The sequence below is a fragment of the Lissotriton helveticus genome, chromosome 11 (genome assembly GCF_964261635.1).
Source record: "Lissotriton helveticus chromosome 11, aLisHel1.1, whole genome shotgun sequence".
Lineage (NCBI taxonomy): Eukaryota > Metazoa > Chordata > Amphibia > Caudata > Salamandridae > Lissotriton > Lissotriton helveticus.
In genome coordinates this window covers 773030267-773055006 of record NC_136072.1, presented here as the reverse complement: position 1 = coordinate 773055006, position 24740 = coordinate 773030267, and the positions used below count along the sequence as shown (strand labels likewise).

The 24740-nt window shown below is 48.6% G+C and overlaps 1 protein-coding gene across 2 annotated transcripts in view; it reads left to right on the top strand.

Annotated features, from left to right (window-relative positions):
- Window positions 1-8442: 8442 nt before the first annotated feature.
- Window positions 8443-24740, top strand: part of LOC144791889 (glutamine--fructose-6-phosphate aminotransferase [isomerizing] 1) — a 214894-nt gene continuing 198596 nt past the window's right edge. For both annotated transcript variants that reach the window (XM_078666670.1, XM_078666669.1), the window contains exon 1: window positions 8443-8728. In XM_078666670.1, the coding sequence (XP_078522796.1) occupies window positions 8722-8728 (7 nt within the window). In that variant the 5' untranslated portion in view covers window positions 8443-8721. The remainder of the gene's footprint in view (window positions 8729-24740) is intronic.

Below are 24740 nucleotides of genomic sequence, written 5' to 3'. Positions count from 1 at the left end.
AAACATATTGACACCAGCAAAAAGTGGAGGTAACCATGAAAGCAGATCCTACTTTCCTACAAATACTAATACTACTAATGAAAGTTAACGGGGTTTATTCCAAACTCAAAAACAAACTAATATAAATTAATCTCAGAAGCATTTTATAGGCATATAATAACACAAGAAGGAATCCGAACCTCCACATAAAGTTCAGACTAAACAATAAGAAACGCACCAAAAACCAAAAACTCTGTAGCTGCAATACAAAAGTTGAGGAAAAAATCCTGGGGGTTATTTGCAGAATTCAATATTCCTGCCTAGTCATTAGTATTTCTGATAAATCTAACTTATCCTACTTTATACTAACTTCATTTAAACACTAGTAAGCTATGGTAAGCAAGGAACAGGTATCTGTTTCAGGGAGTTTTTCTTAAGAGTGCTCCTAGCCTACAAAACATAGCATAAAGCTACACATTTAAAGGAATCATATCAGAGGTTTGTACCTAATGAAATCTTAAAGGGTTCTGCTCTTTAACAATACAACATCTATTAACACATAAGCATTCACAGTAAACAGCATTGTCACTTTTCAGTACATTTTCATTATCCTAGGTAGAAATTTGCAACATTCAGCTCTTCTCTCACACTCTCAATGGAGCATATTCGATTATCCTTGAGCGTCCCTCTCTGCCATGAGAACTTGTCTCCCACCTTGTTAACACATCTTTATCTTGCCAAGTAATTCCTCCCGTACCTTACTATCCCTACAAACAAACAATGCCTGATTCTAACTAACGAAGCCTTGTATCTGCACCTGCAGAGGAGAGAACATTCAAACAATGCAATTCTCATGTGAAAGTTAAACAATGAAATTCAGAAGCTTAGGGCCTTTGGTTACGCTAAGTTAACACAGCAGTTAGAGTGCACTCTGCCAATTGAATATATGTGCACACACCTTCATATTAATACATTTATAAAATATTAAGCAGAATAAATCATGGTTACATAAAATTGTGTGTAACATTCGTATAATTGTGAGTAAGAACAATATTTAAAAAAAAATCTTCAACATTAATATACACTCATTAACTGATTCTGTTAAAGGTTATCATGTAGCATTTCAGAAATACATCTGCAATCCCCCCTCCTAGTTTATCAAAAGTTAAAACACATGGAATAAAATAGGTATTGATCTATATATATGAAAAAGGGTTGAGTTTCTCTACAAAATTTACTATGGAACTCTGGGTCAATGGACCTTTATTGCCTGCTGAGAAGTGTAGAGAGGAGAAACCAATCATTAAACAAGATCACAATTTACAAGGGCTGTGACTCTGAAGAACCACACACTCCGGATTCCAAATTAGTGGGTTTATTACAAGGCCAAAACAACTGAATGTACAAGCACCTCATTATGAGGTTGTAGAAGTACATATGAACTAATACAAATCTAATACAAATACGGGGCAACTTAATGCCTTGGATTATAAACAGAACGACAATCTCCAGAAGCACTACGCAGGCAATGATTGCCCCCACGTCAAGTTCGGTCTTCATCTGACGTGGATAAAGAAAAATCATTAGTCTGTCCCTACACTAACACTATTGTGACATCCCTACTTAGCATTTTCCAGGCAAGATCAGGAAAAAGAAAAGATGTCAGTGCGTTAAGTCTTCTTAAGAAGTACACTCACGTTGTATGGGCCAAGTAGCCAAAGCTACAGATGCTCCTTCTGTCTCCTTCGATCTCCTCACCCCTTCTCCTGACTCCTTCCCAGGGCACTATCTCTAACACAAAACACAAGGACATAAAACACGTCCACAGATCACCTCATCTTGCTGGACATTTCTCATAAGTGATTTCCCATGCGGTATTGGTCCTTTCAGCTCCTGGCTTGAGGACCTTGATTCCCAATCCTCCCTCAAGGAGAAAGAACAACGGCTCAAAATGATCAGCTTTCTTCAGGAAAATGTATCACATCCTCCTTAACCTAACTCTCCTAAACAAAGGACGTTATTCTAACTAACAAAGACGACTTTCTCCACCTGAAACAGAAATGTGAGAACAGAACAAATCCAACGTGCACATGAAGTTTCTCTATAACCCTCACTACAGAGCCCCCAGGGAAATACATTTCAGGCCTACAGAAATCAGCCAACATAAGAATAAAATACATAGGCCTTTCAAATACACACATAAGTGAACATTTCATTTGGGCCTTTCTACATCATTGCATTACAAGCACATCAATGCACATTAGCTGCAACATCGTATGTAGTCCTACACGTTAAATGCAACTTTATTGAGTCTATGTGCAACTTTAATATGGTGCACGTTTAAACATTCACATTATCACATATAAGCAATATCGTTAAGCAAATGGCATCAAATACTACGGATTACAGTATTAGAACATGAGGAATATATTCTCATCTACATAACATAACATCTTCCCTACCATTTGTACTTTCACGTGTTATTACTCAACGCTTCTAATGATCAAATGTTAATACAACATAAGAATATATGTGGGCATGAACTATCAGTGATTATGATGCACCCCTACAGTTTTCAGAATACCATCACGCTCCATCATATATCAATGTAAAAGGTAACACTTAAATGACAGTGGGGGAAATACTTCTCCCAATTATATTTTTAGACTGCCTCTTTATTCTTCTAAAATGTTGGCACAAATGCAATAGACCCCATTCAAACAGGAGACTGCCGAATTTTGAAACCAAACATGGCTTAATTTTGGTTGTCTCTTGCCTAAAATTGCTTCTGTGTCAACAGAAGTCAATGGCAGATATACATTCCTGAGTGTTTTTTAAAATCTCCCACGTTTCATAAATGTTGGCATATATACTCTAGCTTGTGTGGTATGCGCTCTAGTCTATGCGCGTATACGCGATGACGTGGCACGCACTAGACTAGAGCGGATAGGCGCGCATGCGCAGTAAAGGAAAAAGGAAAGGCGCGAACGCTAGGAACGGCAGTTGGCGACCAGAGCATGACATAGTTAGACGCTCGGCGCCCTTAGCTCTCAACCTATTGTAATGATTTAATAAACCTGAGTTACATACACTAACCTGTCTCTGCGTGTCCTGTGGGAGAACTACGAACATTACAGTGGCGACGAGGCTGGGATCCGGACACCACCAGGTGCAGTGGACGACAGCAAACACCCCCACAGCCACACTCACGAGTCAGCAAGGCAAATCACCTGCAAGGAAGAGCAAAGGGCGTGGCAGCAGCGCAGCAGCACGGCACGAAACCGAACACCAACCTTACAAGCCAGGTTAGTGTGGCCCAAGACTCCAGGAGCCCCCAGGCAGCAACCTGGCAACCAAGGGAGACTCCCCCAAGCCAGAGGAAGGGGGGGAGAGTGCACAGACTGCGCACAGTGCGAGGGATAATACCCCAGGGAGCCCAAGGGGCCAAGGCGACACGGCAGAGAGCGCAGGAGCGTCTGGTGAACCCACCCAACGAAGGGCCCAGGAAGGTGAACCTAGAGGTGAAGGCAAAATGGCGAATCAAGCGTCAGCCCTAATGGCACCAGTCCCGTTCCTACCCAGACCAGGTGAACCCCAACTAAAATGGGAAGACTGGAAAGATTATTTCCTCAATTACATTGAGGCTCTTGGAGATGAGAGTGAAGGTGAATACACGCCGGAAAGGAAAAAGAGACTGTTGCTCCACAACTTAGGCCCAGAGGGGGTGAGGGTGTTTAAGAACCTGGTGCCCAAGGAGAGGGGTGCAACGGAGACGGATGTTTTTGTGAATGCCCTGGACGACCTGGACAGCCATTACCGCCCAGCGGTCTGCGTCTCGATAGACCGCTATAACTTCCAACAGCGAAAACAAGAGGCGGGAGAGTCCATTGATGACTATGTGGCAGCCCTCCGTCGGCTAGCAATCACGTGTAGGTATGGGAATCTGCAGGATGAATACATCAAGGACCAAATTGTAATGCACACCACCAGCAGAGCAGTTCAAGACAAGCTATGGGCGATGAATGAGACAACCCTGAAAGAAGTTGTGGCGATGGTCAAAAAGGCGGAAATGTCGAAGAGAGGCGCAGACGCGGCGAAAAGGGAAAGTGGGCCGAGACAGATGATCAACAAGATTGATGAGGCACCACAATCCAGCAAACCCAAAAGCAATTACGGAGACCCGAGGAAGGATATAAGAGGGTCTGGGAAACAGATGGCTCGTTCCGGCCCGGGGACAAAATTCGCGTGCTACAGATGCGGCAGTGCAGCGCACGCGGCCCAGGACAGGCGTTGTCCCGCGTTCCGCGCCAGGTGCTCGTTCTGTGGGTTGACCGGTCACTTCGAAAAGGTCTGCCGGAAGAAAGGGACGAAGTCCACTGTTAAGTGCATCGATGCGGCCACGGCCAACGTAAGTGAGGAAGACGATTTGGATGAGGATGATCTGGTTCTGTGCATTGAGGATCAAGTGCTGGACGTGTCCGGGAAGCGAAGAGATAAGCCCCGCACCGACATGCTCATCGGGGGCGTCAAAGTACATGTGGCCGTGGATTCAGGGTCCCCCTGGACCATCGTACAAAGGTCGATATGGGAAGAGGACTTCGCGCCAGTCATAGGACCTGACCTAATGCCGCCGGACATCAGACCCATCTCGTATACCGAGAATGCCATCCCCCTGGTTGGGTGCAGGGACCTGGAGTTCGAATTCAGAGGACGGTCAGCCACGTGCACCCTGTATGTAGCGGAAAAAGGCCCGTCGGTACTGGGATGGAGAGACGCAGGTGATCTCGGCATCATACTCAATCCTGGGGGGAAAGAACAGATTTTGCTAACAGACGAATGGCCCCTCTCGAAGGAGGAAGACTGGAAGGCAGCATACCCCAAGGTCTTTGAGGGCACGGTTGGCAAACTGGACAAATTCGTGCATAAAATGGTCCTCAAGGAGGGAGCAGTACCAGTGGTGCATAAGGTCCGGAACATACCGATGTCCACGAGTGAGGCGGTGCGCCAGGAACTACTGAAGCTAGAAGAGCAAGACATCATCGAGCCAGTGGACAGTGCGGAATGGCTATCGCCCTTGGTAGTGGTCAAGAAGCCCAATGGCAAGGTCAGACTCTGCGTGGACCTAAGGGAGCTCAACAAAAACCTCATAGTGGAGAGGTTCCCGCTCCCTAGAATAGAGGAGATGCTGGCAAGGACAAAAGGCATCACCCACTTCTCCACCATAGACCTGACGTCTGCGTATTACCAGATAGAACTGCATCCGTCGAGTAGGAAGTACACAGCCTTCATAACGCCCTTTGGATGCTACCAATTCAGGAGAATGCCGTTCGGCCTAGCATCCGCTGCGGCCGTGTTCCAGAAGCTGATGCACAGGTTGTTTAAGGACATCTCGGGAGTGCAATATTTCCAAGACGACATCCTAGTGATGGGCTCCGACAAAGGTGAGCACGATAAGAAACTACATCGAGTGCTGGGAGTGCTGCAAGGCAAAGGATTGACGGCGGAATGGAGTAAGTGTAGAATAGGGTCCCGCTCTGTGACCTACCTGGGGCACGAGATAGGAACGCATGGCATCTCGCCGAAAGAGCAAAATGTGAAGGCGATAAGGGACGCCAAGGCCCCAACTACCAAAGAGGAAGTGCGGTCATTCCTCGGAATGGCCGAGTATTACAGCCGGTTTGTCAGACATTTTGCCACTAGAACGTACAGGATGAGACAACTAATCAGAAACAATGCAAAATTCGAATGGGACGCAGAAGCCCAATCCGAATTCGAGTCCATTAAAGACTGTATCAGCCATGCCATCCCATTGCAAGGGTATGTCCCCACCGGCAAGACTGTTGTGACAACAGACGCAAGCGACAAGGGCTTGGGGGCTGTCTTGGCGCAGGAAAGGGAAGATGGAGCCAAGGAAACGATCAGTTTTGCATCCCGGGCGCTGTCCCCGACGGAACAAAGGTACAGCGTAATTGAAAAGGAGATGCTGGCGGTCACGTGGGCGTTGAGCAAGTTTCGTCAGTTCATATGGGGCACGAGATTCAGACTTCAAACGGATCACAAGCCACTCATCAAAGTGTTGACATCATTGGGCCATGACACCGCCACCCCGAGAATAGCGAAAATGACCTTGAAGTTGCTAGACTATACATATGATGTAGAATATCTTCCAGGAACGCAGAACAAGGTAGCTGATTACCTCAGCCGGGCAGCGGCAATGGAGGAGGCGCCGGGTGAGACCCCGGACACAGAGGAGATGGTTGCCAGCATGGAGGATCACGAAATGTCGATCAGTGCACAGGAATGGCAGGCGGCTTACGAGCTCGATGAGGAAAAGATGGAAGTAAGGAAACACCTTACCGTGGGGTGGCCGGACAAGAAGAAGCTCACGGAGGGTGTGCGACGATTCTATGAAATAAGAGAAGAATTGTCCCTGAGTGACTCGGGGATATTCTTGTACAGAGGAGAGAAAGTGGTGCCCCCAGTGACACTGATACCCAGGCTGCTGAAATTGCTCCATGAGGGGCATTTGGGCATTGTGAAAACCAAGGCGTTGGTCAAGCAGATGTATTGGTGGCCAGGAATGGATACCCACATTGAGAGGCAAGTGCGGGAGTGCGGGCAGTGCCAAGGAGCGGATAAGGTGCTCCGCCCACTCAGACCAGCTCTGGGGAAGTTCGACACCCCGCAAGGCCCCTGGGAAGAGGTGGCCATAGACATTCTGGGGCCTGTGCTGGACAGCAGAGGTGTGAATAAGTACATCTGTGTGATAATTGACAAGTATTCCAAATGGCCGGAAGTGGACATACAAGAGTCGATGGACACGGAGACGATCCTTAAGTTCCTAACCTCGGTGTTCCTCAGAGAGGGAATACCCAAATCCATTCTCAGTGACAATGGACCGCAATTTGTATCGGACAAGTGGAGGAGATACATGAAGAGGAATGGGATCGAGGTGAAACACACGGCTGTGTACCATCCAGCTTGCAACGGCCAGGTCGAGAGGTTTAACAGGGTGCTCATGGGCTCCATTCAGGCAGCCATATCGCAAGGAAAAGACTGGGAGGTGGAAGTAATGAACATGCTATGGGCCTACCGGATAACGCCCTCGGTGGTGGGGTATAGTCCGTTCCAAGTGCTAAGGGGACGATATCCCTTCACCCGGGACAATGTAGCATGGAGGGAGAAGACCATCACTAGCAAGTGGTCCCCAGCGGTGGTGCAACACAATCTGGAGAAGGCCCAGAAGATCTATGCAGCCCACTATGACAAGCGACGCAGCACGAAGGAAACGGCGTTGGAAGAAGGGGAGTGGGTTAGGATCAAACTCCCCACTCTGCAAAAGAAAGGCGAAAGTAAATTCAGCCAGCCGCTACAAGTCAAGGAGGTGCGCGGTAGGGCGGCTCTCCTCAGTGACGGAAAGGTCTGGTCGCAAGACCGCATGGCCAGAGTCAACAAAATATTAGTCTGGCCCAAGGCTGAGGAGGGAGAGAGTTGCATGAATCACCAGGAGGCCAGAGCCCTCTCGGAGCACGGCACAGACAACCACGAAGAAGGTGCAGGTGATGACAGTGAAGCGGAGGTCCGGGGAGCCAGGACCTCCGACGGCGGTGATGTACAGGCGAATGCAGAGCAGAGAGCAGATGCGAGAGAAGCTGGGGTGTCCCGAGGAGAGACAGAAGAGGGAGAGAACATGCCGGTAAGACACACCCGCAGCGGAAGGGCAGTTATCGTGCCCTCTCGTTATAGAGACTTTGAGATGGAAGGACACTAGTTTGTTGCTGCCCCCCATGGTGCCCCACCAAGACACTTTCACAGTTGGAGGACACTCAACCTGTCGGGGGGGAACGTCATAACCTTGTTTCCATTAAAGGGGGGAGATATGTGGTATGCGCTCTAGTCTATGCGCGTATACGCGATGACGCGGCACGCACTAGACTAGAGCGGATAGGCGCGCATGCGCAGTAAAGGAAAAAGGAAAGGCGCGAACGCTAGGAACGGCAGTTGGCGACCAGAGCTTGACATAGTTAGACGCTCGGCGCCCTTAGCTCTCAACCTATTGTAATGATTTAATAAACCTGAGTTACATACACTAACCTGTCTCTGCGTGTCCTGTGGGAGAACTACGAACATTACAGCTTGACAGTGCAAACTGTCTGTCACATGACCTTTTAACATACACCAATATTATTCTACAGTAATATGCTTTCACACAAAACTTGCTATTGACTTGTAATGCTTCACATTTACCATACAACTTTCCTTTAAAGCTAGCCCCATTGATATTGCCAGTGCTTGTTGAGGAATTGTCACTTCCTAAGAGCAATAAAAGAGGGCGAGTTTTTGGAAGCGCGCATGCGCGGAAGTGGCTCACCCCCTCGCGCCGCTTCGTAGCCCTCATCATCTAGGATGCGCAGATCCTGCCACGTCCCAACTGCCAGCCGTCCCTTTTTTCGCCAGTCCGTAGCCTTAAATGAAAGAGACTCGGACCAATGGTGGCACAGGCCCGCCCCTCCTCCCTGACGCTAGCTCTTTCTTGGTGACCAGCGAGAGGGTGGTGTTTTGGGAGTAGGGGCGGGCCGTGGTGACGTCACGGGTGTCAGGGATACTAAGTAGCTTTCAGCGTGAGCGCAACTGGAGAAGGCAAGAGCAGGAAGCGAAGGGATAACCGCAGCCAGTGAATTGCCCGGTCATAGAAAGCCACATCAGCCAGCCGCCTCTTTCGTGTCCAACGGAAACGCAGCTATGTGCGGTAAGTTAAAAACAGATATCTCCGTGTAGAGCATTGTGACAGAGAAGGGGGTAAAGTACTAATGAACCGCCCAATTCTTTAATGGCAAGGAAGGACGTGGCCCCGACTGGTGCTTCCTTGCAGGCTCAAAGGATGAGGTGTAGTTCAGATTAACCTGGTTGGGGGTGTGTATGACCTGAGCCTCGGAGGGTGGCAAGAGCCCTGGGAGCTTCACGGAGTGGCACGGATTGTGATGGTGGGTGCACAGTGGACGTGTACAGCATTGGTACCCGGTTTGAAGTGGTGGACGTTGTGGAGTTTCATTGAGAACTTAGTTTTCGTGTGTGGTGATTACGAGTGGCATTGCAAATCTTTACTGAGCTTTCGGACGTACACCAGGCTTGACACTGAAAGTTATGGGGTGTGATCAGTACTACGAGTGGTCTAGTATGTTACGGTGTGAATTAATGGTGGACACTTCCGTTCTCTAGAGGTGTCCTGTGACATTGAAAGACCCCTGATATGGCGCAGGGAAATGTGTCTGGTATCATGTGAGGCAAAGGCAAACTTACACTGGGGGCAGTTACGGTACATACCTTGATGGTCAATATTGGGGCATGTTTTAGGGGGACTAGTTTTGTTGTAATTAAGAGGTGGAGGTGTGAATTAAATTACGATTGAGCAATATCGCTACATCCGAACGAGGAAAACCTACAGTTTTTAACTTTGCGATAGTCTAAGTTAGCCAGATGTCTTCATAGTAACCTTTCTTGGGTTCCACCATGGGGATACCGTCCTACGAAGAAACTGGAGCTTCTGAGGTTGAATAAGGGTTTTTGCATAAAATAATGTAGAGTATCTGACTTTTCTTCAGAATTTGATAATTTAACAGATGTGGATCGTTGCGCCCCTTTGATTTTGGTTGAATATGTTTCTATTTTGGCTGTAAGTTAAATTAAATTAAAAAAAGAGTCCTAAATCAAATGTATGTTTGTCATTCCTCTCCTGATCTCTGGTTTTTGCGAAAGTGTGTGGTCAGCGCTTGATGTTACTGGTATGGAGTAGGGTTACCATTTACACATGCTGATTTATAAAATGGTAATAAAAGACAGATGCTGATTGAACAAAGAAAGAACGGGGTATTGCATTGCTGGAGGTGTATTTTCCTCTTACTCTGACTGCCAGGATGAAAATTAACGGGGAGACTGTCTCCTCCTATATTGGTATTTGGCCAGTTGCTTATATTGATGGGCAGTACCCATCGTTAGAATTAATTGATGACTGTGATTAGAAACATTCTTGAAGATCATGCTTAAGGTTTGGAAATAGGTTGTAGGATCCATAACCAGTGATGCTTCTGTCAAATGAAGGTTGTCATTATGCCTGACATGTCAACCGTCTTGGTGCAACAGACCATACTGGTGGAAATAAATTGTGACGGCAAATATTTTTAGGGGATGGACACTGCGTGTTTCAGTTCATGAGGGAGTGTTATTACTGTATAGAAAGTGCATTGAATTAGAAGGGTAACCTACCCAGGAGGGAAGAAGGATTTTGTTAATGTTGAAGGAAGGTCCAGTTGGTTTCTGCTGTAAAAAATAATTCTTCAAAAGTGTAGCAATCCTATGGGTGGGCCTCTTGTTCGAAAGGAAACTGTATTAATCAGCTTTACAGGAGTACCTGTGCAATTCCATCTAATAAACTACACCTATAAACTGCAAAGTCCTTCTCAAGGTTTGACACAGCGGGTGGCCCTAAAAAGGTGTTGGGAGTTCAGCCGGGTACTACTGAGATGGAAGATATCACAGCACATTAGGTTCAGTCCAGGTGGAGGCAGGGCATAGTTCATCTTGTCACACACTAAGGGTCATCGTCAGAACTAGCAAACATGTGACAGACATTTCTAGAGGAAATGAAAAAAATAGTGAAACAAAATTTTGAATTTCTGATTGATCATGTCATATTTAACCATATAATTCCAGTGTTTAGTTTCAAATACCATAATTTGACAAAAGTGAGCAGAACCGATTAGTAATAATCATAAGATCTGCCAGATGCCTGTTTGTGGAACATGGCTCACTAAACTACATTGGTTAATGTTTGTTCCTGCTGGTGTCTGCTAAGAAGCTAGGATCTCTGAGTTGTTTTTTTATGCTTTATTTTAATGCAACCATCAAGAGCATATGAGCTCAGGATAAATTGTTGCATACACGGAGGCCCAGATAAAGAACAATTAAATGACTCCAATGTGCATAGTACAATAGTCAATACACCGTTCCAATACATGCAGCAGCTATGATTCACAAGGCATGGCACCTTTCCTTCTGCAACTCATTCTGCTGAAGAGGGGGAACATAAGCGTAGACAGAGCTGAAGAAGAGTGCCTGCTAGTCAACCAATCCAAACCCGCTCTGTAGCAGCTTCCTCCCATATGTCTCTCTCAGTCTAAGGTCTAGAGCAGACCTCAAGGTACCAGCTGCAAGTCACACCTCACCCCCAAATGTGCTGTATCCTCTGGGCTCTCTTCCACTGCATTCACACTTCTAGCCAAGTCACCTGATAGGGTTCCCAGATATCACAGGGCCTACTTCTAAAAGCATTCTATGCATCAGACATGTGTAGAAACTAAATGGGGGGCACTACCAACCAGAATATAAGATCCTTAAGTATTGCCCGGCGGTGTCGCCTCTTGAACCCACAAAGAAGTTAAACTATTGAAGAGGCAGGCGCTGGAGACTGGAAGGCAGGAAACAAGGTTTTTATTCTCTCCGGAGGAGAGCACAACGAAACGGACAGAAGGTATCGTTCTGAGGTGCTCTCACTGCATCCCTGAGGCCTGGCCTCTTATACACAAGTTTATCTTTTTATTGCATGTAACACATTCTCGTCGGTACTTTGATGTACGGAAAGACATCCTCCGAATCCCCCCTTCCCACGCAAGGTTACAGTGGGAGTCCCCGCCCCGTTCACAACAGGTGATGATCATCGCGCAGCTGGATATTCCGCCGATTCACGGAGTGTGTGGGGTTTGATCGGATCTCGTAGGGCGGGGGGCTTTGATCAACCCGGGGATCCCTTGCTGGGGGGAAACTTTCTATTGCACGGGGAGGGGCAGGGAACAGTATCGGCAGAGCTGGGTGTCGGCCTGGGAACGAGGAAGACAAACGGGCACACGGGGAAAAGGGGTTTGCATCAAAGGACCGGGGATCATAAATGGGAAGAGGGGAGGTGTCGCGCTGGGAACAGGACGAGGGTCTGGGGCAGGGCAGCGCTGAAGAGGGGTTTTATGATTCGCGGCAGGTGCAGGCAGGGGGGGGGTTGTCAGTATGCGGGGGATGCCGGCGAAGTTAGGAGTGGGAGAGAGGCGCGCTGGCTCTCGGCGGGAGCAGGGAAGCCATGGTGTTCAAAATGGCGGCTGTTTTACGCGCACAAAAAGGTTAAGGAGAGCAAGAGGGCGCCGATAATGTTGACGGTTTCAGCCTACTTTCAACAGTCCTCCCTTTTCAACATATCTAGCCAACTTGCTTACTCAATGTCAATTTTCATCAAATTCCTAACTTCGGTATCATACAATGCTCTCATATGTTCGCTTCCAATGTCCACAGTTTTGGGAAAAATACAACTCGCACATAAAGAACACATAGGTGGCAAACATTGAATTCCTAAGCATAGGCCACATATTACAACTACGGGAATCAGGATAATGGTGAGCAGTCTCCAGCCCCAGCTTTTGACGGTGTCCCAGAACCAACCACCAAGCGACCATTCTTCTTGCTCTTGGTGAACTTCCGAAGAGAGTCTGTGAAGATGTTCGATGGCTTTGTACACTGAGGGTGAGTTGTCCGGTATGTATGTACAACAGCTGGACCCAATAATGCGGCATGCTCCTCCACGGTCCGCCAGAACCACATCTAGAACGAGGCGGTTCTGCAGAGCCACCAAACGGACCGCTTGGAGCTCGGCAGTGTTGTTGGCAAAGATGCCCGCTGTGATGTTCATGGTTGTCTCGACTGCCTGAGTCAAATGTCGGATGGCACGGCTGTTTGCCATCGGGCCCCAGAGGGGGACGAGTCCTTTCATAGCATCGAGGAACTGTGCCCCTGTTGAGTCGGCTTGTTCAATGTCTTTGGCTCGTTTTTGCCGGTGGTGATTCTCTGGGGCTACATAAGTAGGAGGAAGGACGAAGGAGATGTAGCAAGTGCCCCCCCAGCCTTTGGGGAGCCAGGTGTAGGCCTTCGTGCCGCAGATGAAATACATGTTTGGGGATGACACAAAGGAAGGTGGATCCGTGGAGTCCAAAGTTCTGGTAAAGCGGCAAGCGCTGCGACCCACCAGCTGTGTCCCAAGTCCTTCTACACACATGTGGCCTGTGACGTTGATGACCGTCAGGGCCACAGTCAGAGTGGCAGCCGTTCGTTTCCGCAGATAGGAGAAGGTGGGTCTGGTTGGATTGTTGAACACCTGCATTTCGATTCGCTCTTTGGCCGGGATGTCCATTTGGATCGAGTCGCTGGGAGTCAGCGGGCAGAAGTGTGTCTTTGTCTTGTTTCGCCCGGCCCCATGAGAAGAATGTGCTGCAGTTCTGCTGGAGGTGGCATTGCCCGTATAGCTCTCTTGCAGGAGGATCAGCCAGGCAAGGCAGGAGCCGTGGACAGAGAAGGGTGAAGGGATGAATGGTATTGAATGTCCAGTGGCATGGGGTAGCAACCCACAGATCCAGCAGTTGGTGGTATTGGTGGCAAGATTGTGCTGGTGAAGTAGCTGCACGAAAGAGTTGTTCCAAAACTCCTTTCGCCTCTCTCTTAGTTGAGGAGAGAGCGAAATTAGATAATGTTCCTTCATGGTGGTAGGCTGAGCAGTGGTTAGTAATGTTTCGTGAGCAGGTGCGTGTTCTTCCATAATCCAGAGCGTAGTCATGAGGAGAAAACAGAGGAGGATTACGATGAAGAGTGCAATTGTCTTTGAGCTATGGAGTCTGTCTATTCTCGGATTTCTGTAGTGGGTATTTCCTGCTGTCTCCGTCGGCTTCTTATTTGGCGCTTCCATCATCTTCTTATCTGGCGCTTCCATCATCTTCGTCTTCAAGGTGCTCGGTAGTGGGCAGGACCACAGACTTAGTTTTAGCCTCTCTCCAGGTAACCTTTGGTAGTTTGGGTCACCGTTCTGAGATCCTTTAACCTAGTCCGTGGCCTACTTAGCCGAAGCTCCCTCCTTTCGACGCAGGAAATACCCTTCTCGAGATGGCACAGTGGGATCAGGATGTTTTGAAAGTTCAAGTGTCTCAGTATCAGGGTAGCAGTTCAACGATGGTCGGTCCTGGTTCAGGAGCTCTTCTTGGGTGTTGACGGTGTCTGTCGTGGCCAGGGCTGGAGAGACCTTTTTGCAGTGATGAGCGTGCAGCCAGTGTTTCTTCCCCTCCACTCGAAGTGCGGTCCGAGTGGTGATCAGCACTTGCCAGGGGCCCGTCCACCGGGGTTCCAAACTCTTTGATCGCTGAAAATTTCGGATCAGCACGAAGTCCCCCGGCTGGATGGCGTGACCCGGACCCCTGGAAGCATCGGGGATGGCCTGCTGCACCTGCTGATGAAGGACAGACAAAGTTTCAGTCAATTTGTACAGATAATCAGACATTAGGACATCCGGAACGTCATGAATGGAAGTTGGTTTCGGGGCAGACCAGACGCTCATGGGTCGACCGAAGACAACTTCATAAGGGGTTAAGTGATGTCGGGTGGGGGTAGAGCGCATCGATAGCAATGCCAATGGGAGGGCGTCTGGCCATTTCAGGCCCGTCGTAGCCACTATTTTGGCCAGTTTAAGTTTTAGTGTGGCATTGTGTCGTTCGACAAGCCCAGCAGATTGAGGGTGGAAGACTGCGTGGAATTTCTGTTTAATACCCAGCCCATTTAGGATGAGCTGGATAACGTTGGCTACAAAGTGGGGGCCATTATCACTCCATAAAACACGGCAGAGGCCATAACGGGGGAAAAACTCCTTTAACAGAACCTTTGCAGTGGCCATAGCGGTGTTGTCACGGGTTGGATATGCTTCCACCCACTTGCTAAATGCGCACACCACGACTAGTACATATTTCAGGCCTTGGCATCTGTCTAGCTGGATGTAGTCCATCTGCAGGACTTCAAATGGGTGGTTTGGGACCCCAAATCCCCCCCGGGGTACTACAGTTCCTTTCCCGGGGTTGTGTTGCAGGCATATTAAGCATTGTTGGACCAGGCGTTTGGCGGAATCTGGGATCTTGTCATTGTGCCAAACCCTGGAGACAAGTTCGATCATGGGGGCTGATCCTATGTGGGCAGGGGAGTGTGCCATGGTTAATATGGGAATCAAGTACGAATCAGGTAGCAACCATCTGTTCGTGTCTTTTGTCCGCCAGCAGCCTTCATCGTCTTTCAATCCCACCCGTGTCCATTCAGTCAATTCGTGTTGTGTGCTAGTCGTTTGTATGTCTCTAATTGTGTCCTTGGCGTCAGTCCAGTTTTCTGCTTGTGACCTGGTCACGTACATATGTGTTGTCGTTCTATTTTCAGCTGTCGTTCGGGCGGTGATGTCGGCTAGTGCATTTCCCTGTCCAATAATGTCTGTTACTTTCTTGTGTGCCTGGCATTTGATAACGGCAAGTTTGTTGGGGAGGAGGACAGCTTCGATTAAGGCGGAGACTAAATCCCCGTGCAAAATGGGTGTGCCGTGTGAGGTCAAGTATCCTCTCTCCCTCCAGAGGAGCCCAAAATGGTGAACCACCCCGAAGGCATACTGGCTGTCAGTGTAAATGTTCGCTGTGGTTCCTGTTGCCAGGATGCAGGCTCGCGTCAAAGCGATCAGTTCCGCTGCCTGGGCAGATCGCTGGGTGATGCGGGCTGTTTCTACTACAGTTCGAGCCGTGGTGACTGCATAGGCAGCGGAAGTGGTACCATCGGGGAGTTTGATGCAAGAACCGTCCACCCACAACTCCCCGTCGGGGTCAGGGAAAGCTGTGTCTCTGAGATCGACCCTACTCCTGGTCTGTTCGTCCGTAAGAGTCACGCAGTCATGTACGGGGTGCACATTGGGATCGTTCTCTGGCAAGGGTAACAGAGTTGCTGGGTTCAGTGTGGTGCATCTTTTCAGGGTGATATGGGGGGCAAGCAAGGTCAGTTCGTATCCAGTCAGTCGTGCACTCGTCAGATGTTGCGTCTTGGTTTGGTTCAGGAGGGTGTCGACTGCATGGGGTACCAGTACCGTGAGGGAATTCGAGAGTACAATCCCCTCACTCTGTCGGATAGAGACTGCAGCAGCAGCTACAGCTCGAAGGCAGGCAGGCAAGGCTCTGGCGACAGGGTCAAGAGTGGCAGAGAAGTAAGCGCACGGTCGTTGCTTGGGGCCGATGGCCTGGGTCAGGACAGATAAAGCGCACCCCTCCCTTTCGTGAGTGTAAAGGGAGAAGGGCTTTCTGTAATCAGGGGTACCCAGGACAGGGGCCGAGCAAAGAGCATCTCGCAGTTCTGTGAAGGAAGTTTGACACTCAGGAGTCCAAGGGAGTGGGAAAGGGACGTCTTTGTTTAGCAGAGAAAGCAGTGGTTTTACAACGAGGCTGAAGTTTGGTAACCATTGTCGGCAGAAGGAGGTGAGGCCTAATAGGGAGCGAACCTGCTTCTGGGTTTTTGGGACAGGGGTATCTAGAATGGTTTGGATTCGATCAGGGGTGAGTTTTCTTCCATCTTTGGATAAAAGGTGGCCTAGGTAAGTGACCTGGGGTAGGCAGAATTGCAACTTCTTCTTGGAGACCTTGTGGCCATTTTCCGCAAGGAAGTGCAAGAGTTGAATGGTGGCGGTAACCGCTAGAGGGGTGGTGTCGGCTGCCAAAAGGATGTCATCGACATATTGTACCAACACCACCCCGTCGGGTAACTGGACTTGGTCTAGTTGTCTTTTGAGGGCCTGGCTGTAGATGCTAGGGCTTTCCGTGTAGCCTTGAGGAGCTCGGCAGAACCTATATGAGCGGGCTTTTAGGGTAAAGCCGAAGAGATATCGGCTGTCCGGGTGGATGGGGATGGAGAAGAATGCGTTCTTGAGGTCGATGACGGAAAAGGTGGTGGCAGTGGATGGAATCAAGGTCAGGATGGTGGTGATGTCGGAGACCACAGGGTACTGGGGTACCACCACCTTGTTGATCTCTCGGAGGTCGATGATGAAACGGTATGCTTTCTCATCTCCCTCTCCCTGCTTCTTGATAATGGGCAAGATAGGGCTGTTGCAAACGTTGCTAACCACTTCCTCTACCACTCCTGCGTCTATCAGTGACTGGATAATCATTACCAATGCCTTCTCGCCCTCTGGCGATATCCGATATTGTGGGAGTTTTGGGAGTGTTGCGTCTGGTCGGACAGTAATGTGCACTGGGTCAATTAACATACGCCCTACGTCCGAATCCGCTTTGGCCCACAGATACGGAGGTAGAGTGTCAAGCAGGGACGCGTCAACGTCGGTGATGGAAAACATGTGTCGGGGGGAACAATGTCTAAGCAGAACGGGGTTGTCGTAAAGAAACACTCGAACTCCATCTTGAGAACACCTAATCGTCGCTCGGAAGTGTTTCAGTAAGTCAAGTCCCATAATGGCGTCAGGGCTATTGGAGGAAAGCAAGAACGTGGTGTCGGTGGTGTTGTTTTCTACGTCAAAGAGAATCGGGGCAGACAGAGGGTTGGTGGAGGGCGTTCCATCGAAACCTGTCGATGTTATGAGTGAGCCAGACAAGGGTGCCCTTGGAATCAGTCGTTTAGATAACGCACTACGTGTTGCGCCAGTGTCTACCAGAAATGGAGACTTGGTACCCAGGACCTTAGCAGTGACATAAGGGCCCTGCTGGTCAACATAGAGCTCGACTGGATCCTTCCCTCGCCCTTGGCTGTCCTATGCGAAGGTGTGAGTGTCGTCATAGTCAGATTGTTGATATTGGTTCTGTCGGGGTCGATCGAACGTATTTGGTCTGCTTGATCTGTCATTAGTCGCGTCATTTGGGGGCCCTCGTTGTTGTCCCTTAGGTCTCGGTCCATTTGCTACATCCCTGGGGTCTTTGTTTCTGATCATTTCCAGAAGAACTGGGCACTGGGATTTCCAATGGCCAGTCCCTTTGCAGAAAGCGCACTGGTCTTCTCTAAGGTCTGTGCGTCCACTGTAGGAAGTCACAGTGCGGTCCTGGGGAAGTGTAGTCTTAGGGACGTTTGTCTGGTAGTTTCCTCGGTATTGGTCTCGTCCTATAGTCACCCCCTGCAGTTTGGCAATCATCACCCTCTCTTTTAAGTCCTTCTTCTTTTTCTCTGTCGCCCTATCGTTTTCATTTTTCTGATGCTCATAATATTGGGCCATTTGGAGAATCGCTGTAGGTTTGGAGGCTGCCCAACTACTCTCGCTGGCCTGTAGTTTCTGGGAGATTTCCGATGATAGGCCCTTAACATAATTCTGGACAAACAGATGGTGTCCGGTTGCAGTGGTCATGTCCTGGCCGCTGTAATCGGAGAACACCGTTTCAAACCGGGAGAAGTATTCCGATACATCCTCCTGGGGTTTTTGGCGACAGGCTGTTACTATCGACCAGTCCACTTTCTTTTCTGGGATTAGGGTTTTTAATTTCTCTACGATTTTATCTGGGAGGTCTAGAATGGATTTCAACGGCTTTTGTCCTGGTCCCCGTTGTTTGTCCAGGTCATCGAGTTGTGACCAGGTATGTCCAAACAGCTCAAGGTGGTCGACTTTCCGGATTTGCTTCCACACATCAGCTGGTAGACATAACCCGAAGAACAAGTCGATGTCAGCCAGGGTCATGATCGTTGAACCCAGGGCTGTACCCAATTCAGTATAGAAGGCAGTGGGGTTTTTACGTAGGTCGGGTAGAGATTTCCGGAATGTCAGTATCTCTTGCCGGTCCCACGGCTGGTAGACCCAGTTGTACACTACCCTTCCCTTCGCATCTTGGTTGTTTGCATCATCGTGAGTCCCTGTACCCCTAGGAGGAACCCAGTAAGGGGCAGCCTCACGTATTGGCATCATGGTGTTAGATTGCTCGGTTGGTGGTTCGGTCACTACAGAGGCTGCGGATTTTGCTCCCGGCTTTCGTTCAGTGAGGTGGCGGAAAACCTCAAGCGTACGCGTAAGGAGGTCCGACACATCACACTCGCCCTCATCCCCGATATCGACCTTCCGGTACAGAGTCCTTAGGCTCTCGGGACCTTTGTCTCGATATCGGTCCTCGTATGCATTCAAGACATGATAACACAGTCGTACGGTAAAATGTCGTCTGTGACTCCCTGTATACGAGCTGAACATATCTGTGATGTACTCTTCATCATCCTTCCTTTCTACCAGTGTCCTTGCTATTTTGTCGATCCCCGCTCGCTCATCTTTGTCTAGTCTGTTTGTTCTTGCAGGGCCAGCCCCTCGAGTCTCATGGTCGTCTAACGTTGTTGTTGATGCGGGTTTTAATACAAGGGGTTCGGCTGGCACAGAGGCCATTGGGGCCGATGCTGTGGCGGTACCTTCGTTTGTACCTGGGGGTGGCGTGTGCTGCGCCAAGGGTTGAGAAGGGGCATATGGAGGGGGCATGTAGATGATAGGAGGACCTAACAGCAAGTCCTCGTTGGCTTGTCGTTTCGAGGGTAAATCAGGGTAGAGCATGGAGGGGGTTCTAACCGGACACTGGCTTGGTGTTTCCATTTCTAGTTTCTGTTTAGCTTTCTCTCTTTCCTTTATCTCTTTTTCTAGTTTCTGAGCAGCTAGGTGGGCTGCTTTTCGCAGCTCTTTTTCCAACCTACTCTCAGTTTTCTTTTTACGTTGTTCAGTTTCTTTTCGCCACATGCCGAAGCTGTCAAGCATAGTAGGTGTTGTCTTGCTTTTACCCAGGGCAGTTTCTAGCGTTTTTATTTTATCATCATCGAAGGATCCTATCAGGGGCCATTGACTTTCTTGACCCTTTTTTGTATATTTATGCCATAGTTTACTATAGGCTATAGCGGTCAATCCATGCTTCATGAACATGTCCTTATTAGGGGTGCCTTCCAGTGGGGCTGGATGGTCCATCTCTAATAAGCGGTCCGGGCTAAACAGGCTACTAATCAGTGGGGAGAAGACAGACATGACGGCTCGTAACGAGGGACTAAAAAGTCAGCACTGCCTATCTTATCACTAGGTGCAAAGACGGGACAGAATATTTCTATTCTACGTTGTTTGCAGGCAGTGAATACCTCATGGATCAAAATAACAAAAGACCAATAAATAACAATGGGGAGAATGAGCAGGTCCGCAAAGATCTGCGTTACCTACCCTTTTCACTATCTGCAAAAAGGGTGGTCTCTTCCCTGTTTGCAGACAGGGAATCTCCAGGAAACAATAGTTTTTCGAACAACAGTTCAGTTTCAAGTGTTTATTGAGTGGGGGAGAAAAAAATAAGCACGGCTGCTGCCCTACCTATCCTCCACTGTTTGCAAAGAGAGAGCCCGTTGTTTCTCCGTTTGCAGACAGTGAATCTCCAAATAGATCAAGATAACAAAAAGACCGATAAATAACAATGGGGAGAATGAGTAGGTCTGCAAAGATCTGCGTTACCTACCCTTTTCACTATCTGCAAAAAGGGTGGTCTCTTCCCTGTTTGCAGACAGGGAATCTCCAGGAAACAATAGTTTTGCGAACAACAGTTCAGTTTCAAGTGATTATTGAGTGGGGGAGAAAAAAAAATAAGCACGGCTGCTGCCCTACCTATCCTCCACTGCTTGCAAAGAGAGAGACCGTTGTTTCTCCGTTTGCAGACAGTGAATCTCCAAATAAATAAAAAGAGCAATACTAGTATTTTTAAACAAACAAGCAATCAAGCAAATATTTCGCGACTTGTCGTGGTTACACGACCTTACCCGGACCGCATGGACAGTTTCCTGTCTTCCGAATCCAGCGCCCGATCGTCCTCTCTTCTCCGTTATCCTCGCGGCACTCCTGATGGTTCCCAGTCAGGACCGTAGATCACTCGAGAGAGGTCTGTTCGGAACCAGTGAAGTTCGGATGATCGGCTGTCAGACGAGGGTCTATCGGACAGACGCGTTCCCGATCGTTGCAGTCGTTCACTTTGTCGTCAGGACCTCTCCCACTGGATCCATGGGTCGCTGATGGGCCCCACGCTTGGGACGCCAATTGTAGAAACTAAATGGGGGGCACTACCAACCAGAATATAAGATCCTTAAGTATTGCCCGGCGGTGTCGCCTCTTGAACCCACAAAGAAGTTAAACTATTGAAGAGGCAGGCGCTGGAGACTGGAAGGCAGGAAACAAGGTTTTTATTCTCTCCGGAGGAGAGCACAACGAAACGGACAGAAGGTATCGTTCTGAGGTGCTCTCACTGCATCCCTGAGGCCTGGCCTCTTATACACAAGTTTATCTTTTTATTGCATGTAACACATTCTCGTCGGTACTTTGATGTACGGAAAGACATCCTCCGAATCCCCCCTTCCCACGCAAGGTTACAGTGGGAGTCCCCGCCCCGTTCACAACAGGTGATGATCATCGCGCAGCTGGATATTCCGCCGATTCACGGAGTGTGTGGGGTTTGATCGGATCTCGTAGGGCGGGGGGCTTTGATCAACCCGGGGATCCCTTGCTGGGGGGAAACTTTCTATTGCACGGGGAGGGGCAGGGAACAGTATCGGCAGAGCTGGGTGTCGGCCTGGGAACGAGGAAGACAAACGGGCACACGGGGAAAAGGGGTTTGCATCAAAGGACCGGGGATCATAAATGGGAAGAGGGGAGGTGTCGCGCTGGGAACAGGACGAGGGTCTGGGGCAGGGCAGCGCTGAAGAGGGGTTTTATGATTCGCGGCAGGTGCAGGCAGGGGGGGGGTTGTCAGTATGCGGGGGATGCCGGCGAAGTTAGGAGTGGGAGAGAGGCGCGCTGGCTCTCGGCGGGAGCAGGGAAGCCATGGTGTTCAAAATGGCGGCTGTTTTACGCGCACAAAAAGGTTAAGGAGAGCAAGAGGGCGCCGATAATGTTGACGGTTTCAGCCTACTTTCAACACATGGTGTTGTAATACGTCATATCCAAGTACCATTCCTTTAACGGAGGAAGTGGCCCCTTTGCCCAGTGCAGGACTATTCTTCACTTGGCCAGGAGGAGCCCTGTCGCCACCAATCGCCCGTAGACTTTGGGGAGCTCCTTTTTCATAGCCTAACAGTGCCAGGAGAGGAGTAGCCTCTATCTTTTCCCTGTTATCTCGGAAAGTTTACGGAAGATTGCATCCCAATAGGACTGAACACCAGGAGAATACCTCGCCACCCGGGCAAACTCTGACTCTGCCGTGGTACATTGACATCCCTGACAATCTCACAAGCCATAACGGAACAGATGGGCCGGAGCATAGTATACTCTGTTGAGGTATTTGAAGCGGATAAAGTGATATCTGCTGTTCTGGGAGACCATCTTAATGATTGAGCAGCAGTATTCCCATTACCTTTCTTTAATGACCACACTGATATCTTCCTTCCAAGCCAACTCCGCCTTACTGACATCGGGTTGCTGCACGCTCCACAAGTATGTGTAGAGTTTCGTGTCAAGGTGTTGTGAAGTGTCATTTTGCAACAAAAATGTCAAAGCAGGCAACCCAGGGGGTTTCCTTAATTCCTAACCAGCAGCTCTCGCATATTGTGGTTGACCCAGAAATACTGAAGCATGTCTAGCGCAGTTTAACTGCCATCTGGCACTCTTGCCTGTTCCCAACTGCTCAGAGACTTATTCTCAAAGAAGTCCCCCATGCGCAGCAGCTGCAGGCCATGAAATGCCTCCACCGCTCCCCACTCCTGCCCCGTGTGAAATACATGCAGCAATCCAATGGTAGGAGCAGGGAGTACATTAGGGACCCTTTTGGGAGATTAATGAGCGCCTCCAGGAATATGCTGCAATATTTCACATATCTATAATGCAGCACCGGCTTGTCTAGCAATTACTCGGAAAGCGGCTGCAGAGAGGCAATGTCCCTTTCCAGCAACAGATGCGGTAGGTCAGTTGGGCCATGCAACCTGTATTGAGTAAACATGCGTTGCACAGCTATGTAGTATGCCTCCAGATCGGGGGTGTTCTGGCCTTCTTTCTTGTACTGGGATGTGTTACTGTGTCCCAGCTGATACTCGGCTATTTGCCTGCCCAAGTTAGCCATTTTAACAACTTCTGCTGTCTACGTAAAAAGACTGTCTGGAGCAGTATAGGTATATTCATGAAAAGGAAGAAGAAACGCGGCAACACCTCTGACTAAATAATGGGTCTGCGCTCACTCAGCAAAAACAGGAGTTTGATCCAACCTTTGATAGCATCTGAGAGCCTATGAACTGCCTTGCCATAGTTATCCTTTAGCACCACTGAGAGGCCACTGTGAACCAGTATGTCCAGGTACCTCACTGAGTCTGTAGTGCACTTCTAGGGGTAGTGATGCCTGCACCGGTGAGGTAGCGGCCGTGAGAGGGAATATTAGGGATTGATCCCAGTTAATTTGTATGCTTAAATGTCCGCCGCAAAAGTTAGATCTCCTGGAGTATATGGGTCAAGTTGTGCTCTGGATTTCGCACCTATAATAGCACATCATCTGCATATTCATGATCAGCTTATAATCAGGGATACGAATCCACAGGCGTGAGTGGTATTCACACAACAAGTAAGCCAAAAGCTCGGATACCAGGGCATACAGCAAAAGTGATAGGGGCAACCCTGTCAGGCGCAACTTATGATGCTAATGGCATCAGTAATGATGCCATTAACCTTGATCTGCACCGTTGGCCTCCCCCACAAAACCTGAACAAGCTGTAGGAAAACATCTCCCGCCCCTATCCACTTCAGTATTGCCATCATAAAGTCCCAGTCCACAGAATCAAACAATTTCTCAGCGGCTAAAAATAGCACAGTTGCAGGCTCCTCGGGATCACTTCTAGGATCTGAGTTTTATAATGTTTGCCAAGCTCATCAACATTTGTGTTCATGCAAAAATCATGTTACTTCCTTATGGCTTGGTTGCTGGGTGAGAACAAACCAAGTGCAGTTAAAGAACCTGGCTGGTAGCGTTAAGCTCTACAAAATGTAGCACATAGGCCACATAGGCCATGATTTGCGTGCCCTGGAAATACTGGCGCTATTTATCGCACTAAGAAAGTCCAACTCCTGAGGTTGACACTGGTGCAGTAAACTCCACATAACATGAATTTTGGCCCCTGTGCAAATATGGGTTTGTGCAGGGGTTTTAAAACTCTGGTCCACCAATAATTCCACTGTGGTCTGGTTAAGCAGCACCTTCTTCAGTGGTACATGATTCATTGTGAAGTAGTTCAGTAAGAAGAAGTATTTAAAATAATCTGCTGTGACTTTAGACAGGCATGCGTCTGGTGGGTGCGTTTACCTCTTCTTTGCTAAGAATTTATGTTGTTAAAGGCTGCAACATGTTTTTTGTGGCTTTTATGTCTACGTTGAGGAAGCTATTGCAAGCATTAAATTGACCAGGGCATGTATCACAGTTTAGTACGTGGTCGTGTACTTGGGGCATGTGGAGACTTATCAAGAGCAGTGGGTTCCATATTCCTAAAACCCGTCTCTTAATACAGTGTGTTTGTAAAAGTGGAGTAAAGCAGCCAAATAACAAAGTCAAATATAGTGGTTTTTATTTCCCCTAAAATGGCCCATTCATATCTAATAGATCCAATTCATATTATTTGGTCTCTTAGTTTTTTTTCAGTTGTGAGATTCTCACACAGACCCCCTTCCAATATTGCGTGGGGCATGGAGTGCAACTTGTGTAACTTTTGTTTTCTTAACAATTCTCAAGTTAGGGTGAAAACAGACTGGGCACCAATCTACACGTCTTACTGGGCGCAGTTGCTGACAGCTAGCTGTAATATCTTCGTGGTTTTAATATTAACCTTCATTGTAAGCACTTACAAATTGAGCATAGTATCCTCTGAATCTCAATTCAGTGTGCCCCTACACTATTCTACTTGATGATCTGGGACATTGTGCACTTACTAAG